This window comes from Carcharhinus amblyrhynchos, chromosome 1 (genome assembly GCF_965287045.1).
Source record: "Carcharhinus amblyrhynchos chromosome 1, sCarAmb.v2.hapA, whole genome shotgun sequence".
In the NCBI taxonomy this organism is placed as follows: domain Eukaryota; kingdom Metazoa; phylum Chordata; class Chondrichthyes; order Carcharhiniformes; family Carcharhinidae; genus Carcharhinus; species Carcharhinus amblyrhynchos.
In genome coordinates, this window is record NC_137324.1 from 137,354,337 (window position 1) to 137,372,249 (window position 17,913).

The 17,913-nt window shown below is 42.7% G+C and overlaps 1 protein-coding gene across 6 annotated transcripts in view; it reads right to left on the minus strand.

Moving 5' to 3' along the window:
* The window catches only part of znf827 (zinc finger protein 827), a 138,364-nt gene that overhangs the window by 15,748 nt on the left and 104,703 nt on the right, over positions 1-17,913 (minus strand). For 5 of the 6 annotated variants that reach the window (XR_013887062.1, XM_080193213.1, XM_080193205.1 and 2 more), the window contains exons 9-12: positions 16,230-16,367; positions 15,922-16,093; positions 15,645-15,811; positions 9,120-9,359 (exon numbers count right to left, since the gene is read on the minus strand). Coding sequence is in view for 5 of the 6 variants with exons in the window: in XM_080193213.1 (XP_080049339.1) it covers positions 9,120-9,359; positions 15,645-15,811; positions 15,922-16,093; positions 16,230-16,367 (717 nt within the window). In the remaining variant the exon portion in view is untranslated. The remainder of the gene's footprint in view (positions 1-9,119; positions 9,360-15,644; positions 15,812-15,921; positions 16,094-16,229; positions 16,368-17,913) is intronic. The other variant, XM_080193220.1, reaches the window with a different exon arrangement.

Sequence of the window (17,913 nt, forward strand, 5' to 3'; positions counted from 1 at the left end):
GCAGCAGGTGGTCAGGAAGGCGAATGGGATGCTGGCCTTCATAGCGAGGGGGATTGAATATAAAAGTAGGGAGGTCTTGCTGCGGCTATATAGGGCAGTGGTGAGGCCGCAGCTCGAGTACTGTGTGCAGTTTTGGGTGCCGTACTTACGCAAGGATATTTTGGCCTTGGAGGGAGTGCAGAGGAGGTTTACTAGGCTGATGCCGGAGTTGAGGGGGTTGAGCTATGAGGAGAGGCTGAAGAAACTAGGCTTGTACTCGTTAGAGGTTAGAAGAATGAGGGGAGATCTCATTGAGACACATAAGATGATGAATGGGATGGATAGGATAGACGTGGAGAGACTCTTCCCGCTCAGAAAGGACAGTAGGACTAGGGGGCACAGCCTCAAGATAAAGGGGGGGGGGGGCGCGGTTTAGAACGGAGTTGAAGAAGAACTTCTTCACTCAAAGGGTGGTGAATCTCTGGAATTCTCTGCCTGTTGAAGTGGTGGAAGCTACCTCGCTAAATATTTTTAAGACGCGGGTTGATGGGTTTTTGATAAGAGAGGGGATTAAGGGTTATGGGGAAAGGGCAGGAATGTGGAACTGAGCCACGACAGATCAGCCATGATCTTATTGAATGGCGGGGCAGGCTCGAAGGGCTAGATGGCCTACTCCTGCTCCTATTTCTTATGTTCTTATGTACCAATGTCAACTCTCCCAATTATCTCCTCAAAAAAATTAATAAGGTCGGAAAAGCAAGATTTGCCTTTTTGAAATCCATGCTAATTATTACTAAATTTTTAATTTATTTTCTTCTTTCCTTTAGTAGGGATTCCATTATCTTTCCTACCATTGACGTTAGCTGACTGCTCTGTCTTTCCCAGGACATGTTGTCTCCCTTCTAAAGTGGGAATTACACAAATTATCTTTGTCTTCTGGCACTCCATTTCTTTCAAACAAGTTGTTAAATGTAAACAATAACGTCTCTGCTATCTTTTTCTAGACTCTTAAAACACGTAATGTAATCCATCCAGACCAGAGGCCTTATCCTCTTTTTGTTCAGCTTATTTAATATAACCCTCTTAAAAATTTTTTCAATGCACTTCTCATTACTTACTGCATCATTCAATATCATGTCTACCTGTTTGATCATGCTGATAGATAGCAAAATAAAATTATTTAATATTTCTGCCACCAATCTCTTGTTCCCTGTAGCATGATCCTGTCAGCTCTTTAATATTTTTATTTCCATCACCCTTCCTTTTGTTTTAAATAGATGCGACTATTTTATGTTCCTTGGTAATTTAATTTCACATTTTTTTGGCTTCCTAATTGTTTTTTTTAAAAAACATCTCTCTTAACTTCTTCGTATTTTCATCTATCCTGCATTCCTCTGCTAAGTGTATAATGTAAGCTCCTTTCCTAACCCTCATTGTTCCTGAATGCCTTTATTCAACCGTGGAGTCCCATGACCTTAAAACCAGTTTTACTCCAATTTATTAACTTCACTATCATAAGTCCTTCACTGTGATCATTTTGAAGCATATATTATTGTCTAAATGGTTCCCTACTTTTATTTTGATAATTATTTCAGTTCATTCCTGATTACTAGATTAATAGCAAATCTTCCTTGGTTGTGCTTTTCATATACTAGGCTAGAAAGGAGTTTGTACATATTGTAGGAACTCCACTCCTTAATCTGCATTATTTGCCGCTCCTGCCCAACTTTTCAGAGCGGTTGAAATATGTTGATTTTTCTTTCTTCAATTCCCTATTTCATCTGCATATTTCTTCCTCCAGCTCTCTTTCTTACTCTTTAGGTGGCCTGTATCCTCCATTTATGCCACCATATGTCAAACGTTTAAACAATTACTAAGGAGATGCAAGAACTGTAGACACAAGGATAAATATTTGCAATCTTTGCTGTGCACTACTGCCACAACCCTGGTGTAATTTCACGTAGCCCATTTGATCAATGCTTTATCCACCACTAATGCACAGTGACAGTAGTGTGTACCATATACAAGACGCACTGCTCCCTGAACAACACCTTCCAAATTGGAACATAGGAGCAGGAGTAGGCCATTAGGTCCATTGAGCCTGATCTGTCATTCAAACAGATCATGGCTGATCATCATCTTTTCATCATTTTTTCCCCACTACTTCTATATCCCTTGATGTCATTACTACCTGGAAATCCATCCTTTCTGTCTTGAATATGCTCAATGATTAAGCTTCCACAGCCCCCTGGGATTGAGAATGCCAAAGATTCACCATCCTCTAAGTGAAGTGATTCCTCCTCAGCCTCATCTTAAATGACCTACCTCTTATTCTGAGACTGTGTCCCTTGTTTTGGATTCACCAGCCAGGGGAAACACCCCATCTATATTTATCTGTCATGCCCTATAAGAATTCTATAAGTTTCAAAGAGATCACCCCTCATAGTTCAAAATTTAGGCCAAGTTTCCTCAACTTCTCCTCATAAAACCCCACAATCCCAGGGATTAGTCTGGTGAACTTCCATTGCACTCTCTCTTTTGCAAGTATATCCTTCTTTGGATAAGGAGAATAAAACTGTACACAATAACCAAGATGAGGTCTCACCAAGGTTCTATACAATTGTCACAAGACATCTTTACTCTTGTACTCAACTCCGCTTGTGACAAAGACTAACATACCATTTGCCTTCCTAATTGCTTGGTGAAATGGCATGCTAGTTTTTAGTAACTTATGAGAGACTTCACATTATATATATATATATTTCATAAAAATATACAAAGATTTTGAAACTGAACAAAGACCTTTAAAATAGTTAAAGCTATATCTGTCTGTGACCCTGAACAAATGAAGCTACTTGACAGTTTCAGGAAAACACACACTGTTATCTCAGAGGAGATACTAATGACCATCTGTGGGCTTGTAGCCCAATTTTAGAGAGAGATATATAAAGGCTGTCTACACTTAATAATCCAGGCTGGCCAGAAGGAAATAGATTGTCTAATCAGACAAAGGCCCCATAACCTGCCTTTCACTTCTCAATGGCTGAGACATATCCCAGCCTTTGGAATTGAGATGATGGGTATACATTTTTTGACAAAGACCTGGAGGAGCAGTGGGAGTCATGGAATATGGGCCTACAGCTTGCGGAGCAAGTAATACTGCCTTGCTGAACTGTATAGCTCAGTCTGTTTACCATCTCACAGGCAAGGAGTGCTGACCAGGTGAAATACATAGCCTCCATGAGGTCTGTTTCTGCTGGAAATTCTGTGCGGTCATCTCTGCATGCCTATCTCATCATATGGAAGTCAACAGCAGCTAAGAGCTCAAAGACCTGCATGAAGTAAAACCTCATTGGACTTTGATTCTGGAATCTGGAACCCACATGAAACAATATTTAGTTTCTAGATCTCAGTAGCGTAATACCTTCTTTTCTTTGTCTCTTACCTTTTGCCATTTGAATGTGAGGGGGACATTGTGAACCTTCTTTTCACACACAGTTGTTTGCAAATAAACTAACCCTTTGAACTCATCCTATCTCGAGTTTGCTCCAAGGTTTAAAAATAGCGGGGAAATTAATTTAAAAACACCTTTCTGTTTACAGACAAGTCGTGAGAGGAGAAATTAGTGCTGTTTGTATTAAACCTTTTCCTGTCTGTAACAGACACGAACAAGGACACTCAAGTGCCTTTGCACATCAACTTTTCCCAACCTCTTATCATTTAAGAAATAGTTTGCCTTTTTGTTTTTTTTCTCTCAAAATGGATAATTTCACATTTATTCTGCCATGTTCTTGCCCACTCTAGCCTGTTCAAATTCCCTTGAAATCTCTGTGCATCCTCCTCACAACTTACATTCCCATCTAGTTTTTTTAATCCGCAAATTTGGAAATATTACATTTATTCTTCACTTCCAAATCATTGACATAGATTGTGAACAGCTGGAGACCCAGCACTCTACCATGTGGTACTGGATCATCCTGAGAATCAATCCTTCTCTCCACTTTGTGTCTGTTAACCGTAGAAAAATTACAGCACAGAAGGAGGCCATTCAACCCATCTTGTTCATGTCAGCCCAAGGAAACCCAGGTACTCTTTCTAATTCCACCTTCCTGCACCCTGCCCGTAGCCCTGCAGCTAACAGCACTTGATGTTCAGAGTTTAGTGTCTCTGCTTCCACCACCCAACTTGGACAGCGAATTCCAGACACCCAGCACCACTCTCTCTCTCTTCCCCTCAATTTTGCACACCTCCATCAGGGCACCCCCCCTCCCCCCCCAGCCTTTTTTGTTCCAAGGAAAATAACCTCAATTTATTCAATCTCTCCTCCTAGCTAACCTTCCTAGCCCTGGCAATGTTTTTGTAGCCTCCTCTGTACTCTCTCCAGAGCAATTACCTTCCTTTAATATGGTACCAGAACTGCACACTATATTCTAGTTGTGGCCCAACCACAGTTTTATACAATTTATTTCAATCTGTACCAGATTATTACCACCAATTCCATGTGCTCTAATTTTGTTTACTAACCTCCTGTGAGGGACCTTGTCAAAATTCATCTGAAAATGCAAATACACTACATCCACCAGTTTTCTTGTATCTGTGCTGCAAGTGACATCCTCAAAAAGCTCCAAAAGACTTGTCAAATATAAATTTCCTTACATGAACCCATGTTGATTGTCCAATCATATATTTTAAGTGACCAGTTAGATGCTCATTTTCCCTAGTACTGATGTCAAACTAATGGATCTGAAGTTCTCCATTTGCTTGCTCACTCTCTTCTTAAATCGTGGGGTTACGTTTTCTACTTTCCTGTTTACAGGAAACTTATTAGAATTTTTAGAGTTTTGAAAGATAACCATCAATGCATCAACAATGTCTATCGCTATCTCCGTCAACACTTTGGGATGTAACTCATCTGGTCCGGGGGTTTCTCAACTTCCAATCCAATTAATTTCCTTCAGTTCCTCGTTTTCACGAGTCCCTTGATTCCCTGTATTGCCATTGCTTCACTGCATTGGGTCAAAACCTTGGAATGTCCTTCCTTACAGCATTACACCAGTTCAAGAAGGCCACTCACCACCATCTTTTCAAGTGCTGATACTCTGGCCTTGCCAGTATGCTCATACACATTGAAAAAGTACAAAAAATTCTGATTATCCAATCAGGGTGGTACAGCAGTTAGCACTGCAGTCTCATAGCATCAGGGACTCGGGTTCAATTCCCAGCTTGGGTCACTGTGCTGCACATTCTCCCCATGTCTGTGTGGGTTGCCTCTGGGTGCTCCAGTTTCCTCCCACAGTCTGAAAGACATGCTAGTTAGGTGCATTAGCCATGCTAAATTCTCCCTCAATATACTCAAACAGGTGTCACAGTGTGGCGACTAGGGGATTTTCACGCGACTTTATTGCAGTGTTAATGTAAGCCTACTTGTGACAAAATAAATAAACTTATGTTCTCTGACATTCAGGGAGATTTCTCGCTTTCTATTATGTGGTTTCAGATGGTTATGGCAAATCAGATTTTAAAAAGAATGGTCTTCACGGAGGAAGATATAGAAAAACTTGGGAACCAAGGGGCTTGTGAAAATGAGTAACTGAAAGGAATTAGTATTAAAAAAGGAAGTACTTGCAAAATTAATTGCATTGAAAGCTTATAAATCTCCTGGCCAGATGAGCTATATCCCATAGTGGTGAAGGAGGGGTGATAGAGATAGTGGATGCATCTTTCAAAATTTGATAGATTCTGCTACACCTCTGAAAGGTTTGTGTAGAACCTTATTGTTCTGGAGCAATAACAGGTAACCAGCTGCATACAATCTGAAATAGTCATTCCATTCAACAGGAAATATTGACCCTAAATGGGTTTACTTTGTTGTTCCAATATGCATTGGACAACATGAATTCTGAGTCATTGGAATAACCCAATATTGGCAGCAAAATACATTGAAGGAAATCTATATTTAAGGAAATAATAAATAGAGATATTTTTAGAAGAAAAAGTGGGTTTGCACTAAATTGCATCTCTTACAGTTATTCCAACGTGCTTTGTATACAATGAATTGCTTTTAAGTGCAGTCAGTGTTACATAGGCATTGACCCACAGTAACAGTTCACAAATTGCAAAGAGATGCATCAATGTCTTTTAGTGTAATTGGTTGACATCTCATTTATCAAGGTGAATTGTCAGTATATTTACTTGAAAATAGATTATTTATTTATTTGTTTGTTCATTGGTTGCACACATGGTCAGCATTTATTGCCCATCCCCAATTGCCTACAAGACGGTGGTGTTCAGCTTTCTTCTTAAACTGCTGCGGGCCATGTGCTGTCCACAATAATATTAGGGATAATATTAGGTATTCCAGGATTTTGACCCTGCAACAATAAAGCAACAGCGATATAGTTCCAAGTCAGGACGGTGTGTGGCTTGGAGGGGAACCTGCATGTGGTGGCACTCCATGAATCTGTTTCTCTTGTCCTTCTAGGTGGTAGAGGTGTGGGTTTGGAAGGTGCTGTCAAAAGGAACCTTCATGAGTTGCTGCATTGCATATTGTAATAGCGGAGAGGGTGAATACTTAATGGGGTGCTAATCAGCTGGGCTGCTTTGGCTGGATCATGTCAAGCTTCAAATATTGTTGTTGCTCCACTCATCCAGGCAAGTGGAGAATATCCCATCACACTCCTGACCTGCGTTTTGTAGATGGTGGACAAACTCTGGGGAGTCAGGAGAGTGTTAATCATCACAGGATTACCAGCCTTGGACTTGTTCTTGTAGCCACTGTATTTATATGGTTGGTCCAGTTAGGTTTCAGGACAGTGATGACCCCCTAGATGCTGATGGTGAAGAATACAATGGTAATGACATTGAATGTCACGGGGAGGTGGTTAGATACTCTTTTTGGAGATGGTCATTACCTGGCATTAATGTTACTTGCCACTTATTAGCCCAAACCTAAATGTTATCCAGGTCTTGATACATATGGGGCAGTGTCATGAGTGATGCTGAATATTGCATAGTCAACATCCCCAATTCTGAGCTTACGATGGATAGGCCAAGGACTCTATGCTGAGGAACTCTTGGAACTGAAAATATTAACCTCTAATAATCACAACCTTCTTCTTTTATGTGAACTACGAGTCCAACCATTGGAGAGTTTTCACTGATTACTATTAACTTGGGTTTTTCTAGAGCTTTGTGATGCAACATTTGGTCAAATGCTATCTCGATGCCAAGGGCAATCACCATCTGTGATGCTAGGGACCTCAGGAGGAGGCCGAGATGGATCATCCACTCGGCAATTCTGGCTGATGATGGATAGACTTCGAATAATCAAGCAACTGAAAACAAATGCTTTGGGCTTGTCTTTTATACTGATGTGCTGGGCTCTCCCATCATTGAGGATGGGGATATTTGTAGAGCTTCCTCCTCCTGTTAGTTGTTTATTTACCCATTACCATTCACAGCTGGATGCAGGACTGCAGAGAGCAGATCTAATAAGTTAGTTGTGGGACAATTGAGCTCAGCCTATTGCATGTTGCTTTTGCTGCTGGCATGCAAGTCAACCTGTATTATAGCTTCACCAGGTTGACACCTCATTTTTAGATACTACTGGTGCTGCACCTGGCATGCCTTCATGAACTATTCAATGAACCAGGGTTGATCCTCTGGCTTGATAGTAATAATAAAATGACAGATATACCAGGTCATGAGGTTAGATTGTGGTCGAATAAAATTCTGCTGATTGCCCAAACTGCCCAATGGTTGCCCAGTTTTCAGTTGCTTGATTATTTGAAGTCTACCCAACATAGCACAGCAATAGTGCCAGACAATATGATGGAGACTGTCCTCAGAGTGAACATGGGACTTGGTCTCCACAACGAGTCTGTGGTAGCACTCCTACCAATCCTATTATAGATTGATGCATCAGCAACAGGTAAATTGGCAAGGACAAGGTCAAATAGATTTTCCCTTTTTGTTGGTTCTCTCACCACTTGCTGCAGATCCAGTCAAGCATCTATGTCTTCTAGGGCTCGGTCAGCTTGGTTAGTAGTGGTGCTACTGCACCACATTGAAATCCTGCACCCAGAGCACGTTCTGTGCCCTGAAATATGTCTCATGGAACAAGACCCTTTACACACATTTTAGGATGAAGTGTTAAGCTATTTCTGTTATTGAGATCCAAAGCCTGTGGACAAATTAGATTTCATCTCATCTTAAAGATTTACCAAGAAATAAATCTAATTGTTTAATCAAAAGGTTCTGTTGCTCATTTCACTATGCGAGCAATACAATTCAAGGGTTTCTCAACTCCTTGTTGACAAGTTGTAGTTTTTTTTAATTTAAGCACTGTGCTGCTAGACACCTTCTGTATCTTTGACTTCTGTCACTTAAGCTGAAAATAACTATAGCCAAGAATTTTTGACGGAGTTTTGGTCTGAAAGCAGATTGATCCACCTTTGGGAGTAACAGGAAAACATAATGGACAAATGATTAGGAAATAACTATTAAACAAGGTACTTTATTCCTTACACAGCATGTATATGAATGAAGATTTTAAGTCATGGGAGATTCGGTCTGTTTGTGGAAAATGCTGTCCAGGAATGTGAACACAGGAGTGTTGGTGTAAAGCCCAAACCCTGTTTCTTTCCATTGAAGTTGAAACCATTTCTTTGCAGCAATCAAAATTCTAAGTTTTAATATCTTAGCTGACCAAAAAAAAAAAAATTCTTTAGACTGTGTTCCTGACATTCTGATATTTTGACACCTGCAGTAAATGGAAGATACAGTTCCATGCTGAACAATATGCTGCATTCACTTGCCGTCACTTTCTTAGATATCTGCACAGTTTTCTTGCAGACTTCCGGTCTCCTGTATTTTCTTCAGAAACTTATTGAAAGACAGCATCTAATTAAATCCTAGCTACTTCTACACCATTCCGACTTGTCACATCTTAATATTCAGCTGCATGGCACGAGGGTCTCGGGTCTATGAATAAGAAGCACCGCCCCATCGACTTGGTTTCCAGTTTAAAGTGCTAAAGTCGCCCAACACAAGAAGGGAAAAATAATATAACCATCTGGGTACAATTATCATGGAGATAAAAATCTTCAATTTGACTCTTCAGGCAATAAACACTTTCTCACCTTTCTCAGGTTTTTCCTCAAAAGCAGATATAGATGACCTACTGAATGCCATTGGAGAGTTGAAGGGAGTGGTTTGCTCCTCTTTGGTGAAGTCAGAATTGGGAATTTCAAATTCAGTAATAGAGTCACAAAGTGCTGAAGATGAAGATAACGAGGATGAAGACGATGAAGAGGAGAATGTTGCTGCTGTCTTGGAATCACTGACGGGGCTAAGACAAGAGGGCACTTGAACTTTCTCACCTATAGAAATGCCAAATACATTGAAATTAAGACTCAGAAAAAGTTCTGCCATTAACTTACACATATATTTCAGCATGAGCAAAAGTGACAGCCTCTTTGACAAAAAAATGCGGGGACTTTTCAGATCTTTGTACTTTTGCAGGTGATAAGGTGAAACATAAAAGAATGTAAATGACCAGTACCGATCCCTGTGGTGCACCATTGGATACAGGTTACCAATCACAAAAGCAACCTTTGACCATCATCCTCTGCCATCTGCCACAAAGCTAATTTTGGATTCAATTTACCAAATTACCCTGGATTCCAATTTATCCTGACCAGTCTCCCATGTAGGACCTTGTCAAAAGCCTTACTGAGGTCCATGTAGACTACATTACCTGTGCTACCCTCATCTAAACACATAGCCAGCTCCTCAAAACATTCAGTCAAATTTGTTAAACATGATTTTCCTTTGACAAAACCATGCTGACTATCCTTAATTAATCCTTGCTTCTCAAGTGGAGATTAGTTCTGTCCCTTAGAATATTTTTCTTCCACTGATGCTAGACTCAATGGCCTGCAATTATCTGGTTTTTGCCTACTTTCCATCTTGAATAATGGTACTGCATTAGCGGCCTTCCATCCTCTGGCACCTTTCCTGAGGCTAGAGAGGATTTGAAAATGAGCATCTGAGCCCCTGCAATCTCCTCTCTTGCCTTGCACAATAACTGAGGATACATCTCATCTGAGCTTGCGGATTTATCCGCTTTTAAGCATGCTAAAACCGCCAACACCTCTCAAGACTAATCTGTTCAATTTTTTAGTTGTATGTATGCTTATGCTACTGACTGGCAGTCACAAGTTAACCTCTTCCACATTCTGTGAATTTTAGCATTTGTTGTGAGAGATCACAGGTGTACTGCAACCAAGACAAGGGCCAAATGTTTCAGAGCTCACCAGCCCGCTCAGCATGTGTTGTAGTAGCAGCGGTGCCCTCATTGGCCATTCTCTCCTCCTGTCTTCCCTGTCAAGGGTGCAGCTGCTGGGTTCGTTGTTTTGAGGTCACACTTTTCCAAATGACTGGGTTGAACGGTGGGGTTGACTACAGAGGGGGGCTCCTCGTGGCCAGAGTGACATTGGCATGACTAATGTGTCTCTGTCCCATCAATGAGAGGGAAGGTGAACCAGTGGGTTGATATCCTCGCAGCGCTGTTTGTCAGCATCCAATCTTTATGTGCTTGATGCATGCGTGCTGTTTTGCAGCAGGTTAGGGAGAAATGAAATGAGAGCACAGAAGCACCAACAGGATGCAGGCACTTAGGTTTAATATATTACAGAAGTGCTCACATACTTACATGAGTGCTCACTATGTACAAGTGGTTAACAACTCCTGTTACACTTGTGCAACTATAACTTTGTAACCTTCCTAACCTTGCTGTTTTACACATCCTATTGTCTGAGATGACCTTGGCGGGCATCCTCTGGAAGGACGAGACCTGGAGGGCTCTGGCCTGCTTTGGGCAGCACAGGTGCAGTGCTGCCACTCTCATCTACGTGTGGGGGTGGAGCCAGAAGGACTGGACATCCCCAGGGTCTCTTGGGTGGAAGGCCCAGGCCATGCACCAGCTGATATTCCTCTGTAGTTTGGAGACCCCGAGTTCCTCCTTGGACAAATAGACAGTTGGAGTGAGATCCAGAAGCCCACTGACACTCATGGATGTGTACAACTGTGTATATGCACTATGCTATTGATGTCCTGAACCATGGAGTTCATGGTCTTAACAATGCAGTGAACATGCAAAGGAATGAATGCCCTGCATCAAGGTCTCCACCTTGCCACCACAGTTGCAGTGTTGGCCTTGTTGCCTTGCAGTGTTAGTACAATCTCCTCAGACAGGAGGTGATGGAAGTCCTCCAGTCAGTCTTGCAATCCAAAGAAGTTGACATTCCTTCCTGAAGCCTTTGTAGCTCCAGCAGCTGAAGGATGACCAAATCCTTAGGCAAGTCATCTGACTGGGGATCAGCAGAGTCCTGGCCTCCAGTTGTCGTCAAATGCTGGATCCTAGAATGTACCGCATCCGCTTGCTGTGTATCATCAGAAATGAGATCCTCATGTTAGTAATCCAGAAGCATGTCAACTAACAATTCCCATCGAAGTGTGTGTTTCTATGTTGGTGAAGGGTAAGGGTGACAGCTGTGATGCCTCTTCCATGGCAATGTCTGAGAAATCATCAGAGTTGCTCGCCTGGCTAGTTTCCAAAGCTGCACTTGTGGATGGGCAGGACTGCTCTGCTGATTTTCCTGCAAAGGAAGGGAGATGGCATTAATACATGGCAGGGCCATGAGGATTGGAGAGAGAAAACTCATATGAAGCTCGCCAGAAGGTGAGTGTATGTTGTGGGTCCTCATTTATTTCTCTTGCGCTCACTTCATCCTCTGTGTCCTCTTCCTCCCTGGCAAGCTGGAGGGCTCTCTCCTGCAATATTGAGAGGATTCTCAGTTCAGGTATACCTCTGTGCTTACTCCTTTTTATTGTGAGACAGATGGGGAGTGTAAACAAGACATGATGGGTGTAAGAGCGGGTGGGTGAGTGTTGAGAAATTAGAAAAGTAACTTACCAAGACTGCATGGAAGCATGAAGTCATTCATCTTCTTCCCGCATTAGATGCCCATTCTCTAGTGCAGGGAATTTATGCTGACCAGCGCTGCCGTTGCTGATCAAGTGGGCTTCTTTGTTCTGAATGGTTTTGAGCTTCTTGTGAATTATTGGAGCTGCTCTCATCCAGATCCAGGACTTTGCATTATTTGACGAGTTCAACTGTTTTGAAAAATTCTTTCGCGGGTTGTGGAGATTGCTGATAAAGTCAACATTTATTGCCCATCCCCAATTGCTCTTCAACTGAGAAGCCTGCTGGGCCATTTCAGGGGACAGTAAGAGTCAACAACATTAAGTGAATCTGGAATCACCCAGACCAGGAAAGGATGGCAGATTTCCTTCCGTAAAGGACATTAGTGAAGCAGGTGGGCTTTTGCAACAATTCATGGTAGTTTCATGGTCACCATGACTGCAACTAGCTTTAGAATCCCTACAGTGCTAAAGGAGGCCATTCGGTTCATGAGCCTGCACCGACAACAATACCACCCAGGTCCTATCCCTGTACCTCATGTATTTATTCTGCTAATCCCCCTGACACTAAGGGCCAATCAACCTAACCCGCACATCTTTGGACTGTGGGAAGAAACCGGAGCACCCGGAAGAAACCCTCACAGGCACAGGGAGAACATGCAAAACTCCACACAGTCACCTGAGGCTGGAATTGAACCAGAGTCTCTGGCGCTGAGAGGCAGCAATGCTAACCACTATGCATCATGTCACCCTTTAAGTTCCAGAATCTATCGAGTTTAAATTTCATCTGCTGCCATGACATATGAAGAAACATCCCCAGAGTATTAACCTAGACTTCTGGATTACTCCAGTGACATTATGGCTACACCACCTCTATTCCCAAATGGAATGGATTAAATTTGTTTAAGATTGACATTTGTGATAGTTCAGCAGATGGATCATTCACTCAATACTTCTGGCTGAAGACGACTGCAAATCATAGAATCATTAAAAAGTGCATCCTTCAGTGCAGAAAGAAGCCCTTCAGCCATCAAGCCTGCATTACCCAGGCCTTATCCCCGTAACCCCATGTCTTTACCTTGCTAATCTCCCTGACACTAAGGGGGCAATTCAGCATGGCCAATCAACCGAACCTGCACATCTTCTGTCTCTGGGATGAAACCTGCAGCACCCAGAGGAAATCTATGCAGACACAGGGAGAACATGCAGACTGTAACAGACAGTTACCCAAGGCCACAAGTGAACCCAGGTCCCTGGTGTTATGAGGCAGCACTGTTAACCACTATGCCACAGTTCCGCCCACACTGTTTGAGCCTCATCTTTTGCAATAACATGCGTGGCTCACCCATCATTGAGGAAAAGATGTTTTCCAATGATTGGACATGGCAACATTTCAAGTTTTGATCTGATGTGTTCGCTATGGAATAGCATAGTAAGCAGGCGCAGCAGGTGATCAAGAAGGCGAATAGAATGTTGGCCTTTATAGGGAGGGGGATAGAATATAAAAGTAGGGAGGTCTTGCTGCAACTGTACAGGGTATGGGTGAGGCTGCAGCTGGAGTAGTGTGTGCAGTTTTGGTCGCCGCACTTGTGGAAGGATATATTAGCCTTGGAGGGAGTGCAGAGAAGGTTCACTAGGCTGATACTGGAGATGAGGGGGTTAGCCTATGAGGAGAGATGAATAGACTGGGTCTGTACTCACTGGAGTTTAGAAGGCTGAGGGGGGATCTTATAGAGACATATAAGATAATGAAGGGGATAGATAGGGTAGAGGTGGAGGTAGAGAGATTCTTCCCGCTTAGAAAGGATAGCAGGACTAGAGGGCACAGCCTCAAGATAAGGGGGGGTGCAGTTTAGATCAGAGTTGAGGAGGAACTTCCTCACTCAAAGGGTGGTGAATCTCTGGAATTCTCTGCCCATTGAAGTGGTGGACGCTACCTCGCTGAATATATTTAAGTCACGGTTAGATAGGTGTCTGACAGACAGGGGAATTAAGGGTTATGGGGGGAAAGTGGGAAAGTGGAACTGATCCACTTCAGATCAGCCATGATCTTATTGAATGGCGGGGCAGGCTCGAAGGGCTAGATGGCCTACTCCTGCTCCTATTTCTTATGTTCTTATAGGTCCAGCTATCATATGCATATAAAGCTTTGTTGCAACTTCACCAGGTCTTTACCTCATTCTTAGATATGCCTGATGCTGGTTCTGGCATCCTCACTTCTACTCTTTACTGAGCCAGGATTAATCCAAGAAGTTATAGATTGTGGTTTGATACAACTCTGCTCCTGCTGATGGCCCTCATTGATGTTCAGGTTTGACATAAGAACATAAGAAATAGGAGCAGGAGTAGGCCATCTAGTCCTTCGAGCATGCCCCGCCATTCAATAAGACCATGGCTGATCTGAAGTGGATCAGTTCCACTTTTCCGCTTTCTCCCCATAACCCTTAATTCCCTTGTCTGTCAAAAACCTATCTACCCGTGACTTAAATATATTTAGCGAGGTAGCCTCCACCACTTCAACGGGCAGAGAATTCCAGAGATTCACCACTCTTTCAGTGAAGAAGTTCCTCCTCAACTCCGATCTAAACTGCCTTCCCCTTATCTTGAGGCTGTGCCCTCTAGTCCTGCTATCCTTTCTAAGCTGGAAGAATCTCTCTACCTTTACCCTATCCATCCCTTTCATTATCTTATACGACTCTATAAGATCCCCCTCTCATCCTTCTGAACTCCAGCGAGTACAGACCCAGTCTATTTAGTCTCTCTTCATAGTCCGACCCCCTCACCTCCGGTATCAGCCTAGTGAACCTCCTCTGCACTCCCTCCAAAGCCAAAATATCCTTGCGCAACTGCGGTGACCAAAACTGCACACAGTACTCCAGCTGCGGCCTCACCAGTACCCTGTACAGTTGCAGCCTTATCTTGAGGCTGACAGAGATGTTCTGAATCTGTCCTATTTAGCACAACACAATATGGTATCTTCAGTGTGAAGATAGGACTTGTGTGATGGTCATTCCAACCAATAGCACCATCATGGATAGGTATATCAGCAAAAAGCAGATTGATGAGGGCATGCTTAATTAGGTTTTTCTTTTGTTGGTTCTCTCTTTACCTACTACAAGCCCAGACTGTCAGTTATGTCCTTCATGACTCTGCTGGTTCAATCAGTACTGGTAGTAATGAGCCACTTTTGGCAATGGACATTTTAGTCCTCTGCCCAGAGTACATTCTGTGCCTTTGCCACCACTGTGATCCTTCTTCCAACTGGTTTTCAACATGGAAAAGTACTGATTCATCAGGTGAGAAACGGGACTGGATGGTAAACAGCAGGAGGTTTCCTTGCTCATGTCTGGCCTGATGCCACGATTTCATGGCTTCTGGAGTCAATATTGAGGACTTCCAATGCAACTCCATCAGGGTTATATACGACTTTATCACCATTTCTGCTGCGCCAGTCCCGCCAGTGACTGGGACATAGCCAGAAATTTTGATGAAGGAGTGTGGGACATTATATGGTATGATTCAGCGAGCTAATCTTAAGGAATTAAAAAAAAATTTTTACTTACCAGACTATGGTGTTAATGCAGTTAAATACAATTTAAATGAGGCCACAGAAGGAAAGTTAAGAAACACACAACCAAAACAAGCTCTTACTCAGTACTAAAGTTATCTCCTTTGGTTACCTCCATGTGTCACATCTACGTGTGTCTTCATTTCTGTTTCGTCCATGCAGGAAAAGTTACAGGTACTGCAGCATAATGAAAACATCCACTGCTCCTTATCTACATGTAATGACATGTGGCTGACAAATTGCAAGTTTATCTCCGTCTCAAATCCACAAACATGGCAGCTGTGTGGAAAATTAGGCAAAGTTAAAAACATATTTTCACTTTGTTTGTTCTGCATGACTATGAACTGAGGTAAGTCAACATCTCAGAGAAAAAAAAGAACAGAAGTTACCTATAGTAATATGGACAGCTCTTACGATCACAATTCTTTGCAGTTACAGCAGTAGCCATGTTCTCAGAATCACCACTCACTAACTTCACTGAATGGATTGTCAAATGCTGGTTTAAGTTCGCTCGGCATTTGGCAGCATATGGACACAAGTGACACTTGTATTTTCGTTCTTCTACAAAAATAACAATTTACAATGGTTAGCTTTCATACGCTCTTACAAGATAATCTTTTAATTCCTCTCTTGGAATGTTTATAATTTTTATTTAAGAACTTACAAACACTGCACTGTATTCATATCATCTCCTTACCTGTGTGCAAAGAAAGGTGTCGAGACAATGTCTGATGCCGGCCAAAAGCTTTCCCACAAACCTTACAGGGAAAAAGCTGTTCACAAAATTTCCACGGTGGGGTTATAGTCCCTGACTCGACAGTTAATTTTCCTGCTTCTGCAAATGGACAATAGTTCTTATGTAGTCTTCATAGGCATAACAGTGTTTTCAACTATGTTTAGAGTGATACCTGGCTTATCAGAGAGTCAGAATGAAGATCACTGCCGAATTGATTCCCTAATAACTTTATTTACACCCTCTCCTCTCAACAGCCACATAATACTTTTAATTAAGCAGCTAAGTGGACAAACTAGAAGCTCTATGCAGATGACTTGAGCTCCAGAACTAGCTGCTCCCCCAGCCACATTGTTCCAATGCAGTGGCAATACTAGCATCTACCTGGCAATGTGGAAAATTACTGAAGTGGATTGGCCATGCTAAATTGCCCCTTAGTGTTGCAAAATGTGTACATTAGGGGGATTAGTGAGGTAAATACATGAGGTTACAGAGACAGGACTTGATAGGCTGAATGGTCTTCTTCTGTACTGTAGGGATTCAATTCACAGCAAGCAGTTACCACCTCATCAGTCTCAGAGTCCCTACGGGGCCATTTGGCCCATTGAGGCTGCACTGACTCTCTGACAGAGCATCTTACCCAGACTCACCCCCTGCCCATTCCCTGTAACCCCACACATTTACCCTGATAATCCACCTAACCTACACATCTTAGAACACCAAGGGGTAATTATTTTAGCATGGCTAATTCACCTAAATCTACATATCTTTGGACTGTGGGAGGAAACCAGAGCAACCGGAGGAAACTCACGCAGACAAGGGGAGAATGTGCAAACTCCACACAGTCACCCAAGGCTGGAATTGAACCTGAGTCCCTGGTGCTGAGAGGCAGCAGTGCTAATCACTGTGCCCCATGCTGTTCAATCTACTTTCACTCAGCAAAATGATGGAAGGGATTGTTGACAGTGCTTTCAAGCAACACTTATTCAACAATAACTTGCTCACTGGTGCTCAGTTTCATCAATGACCTTCCTTCCCTAATAAGGTCAGAGGGGAGATGTTCGCTGATGATTGCACAATGTTGACACTATTTACCCGTATGCAGTAAGATCTGGACATCACTCAAGCTTATGCTGATAATTGGCAAGTAACATTTGTGCCATATAAGTGCCAGGCAATGGCCATCTCAAAAAAGAGAAAATCAAATTATTCCTCTTGACATTCAATGGCATTATCTTCCCTGAATCCCCCTACTATCAACACCCTGGGGGTTACAATTGGCTGGAAACTGAACCGGATTGGCTGTAAAAATACTGCGTGCAGGTAGGAGGTTGGGAATTCTGCAGCGAGTAACTCATCATCTGACTCCCCAGAGCCTGTCCACCATCTACAAGGCACATATCAGGAATACTCAACTTGCCTGGATAGGTGCAGCTCCAACAACACTTAAGCCTCACACCATCCAGGATAAAGCAGCCCACTTGACTGGCATCCTATCCACTCCCTCCACCATTCACTCCCTCCTAACATCTATAAGATGCACTGCAGCAACTCACCAAAGCTCCTTTGCCATCACTTTCTATCATCTAGAAGGGCAAGAACAGCAGCTCCATGGGAGCGCCGCTACCTGCAAGTTCCCCTCCAAGAC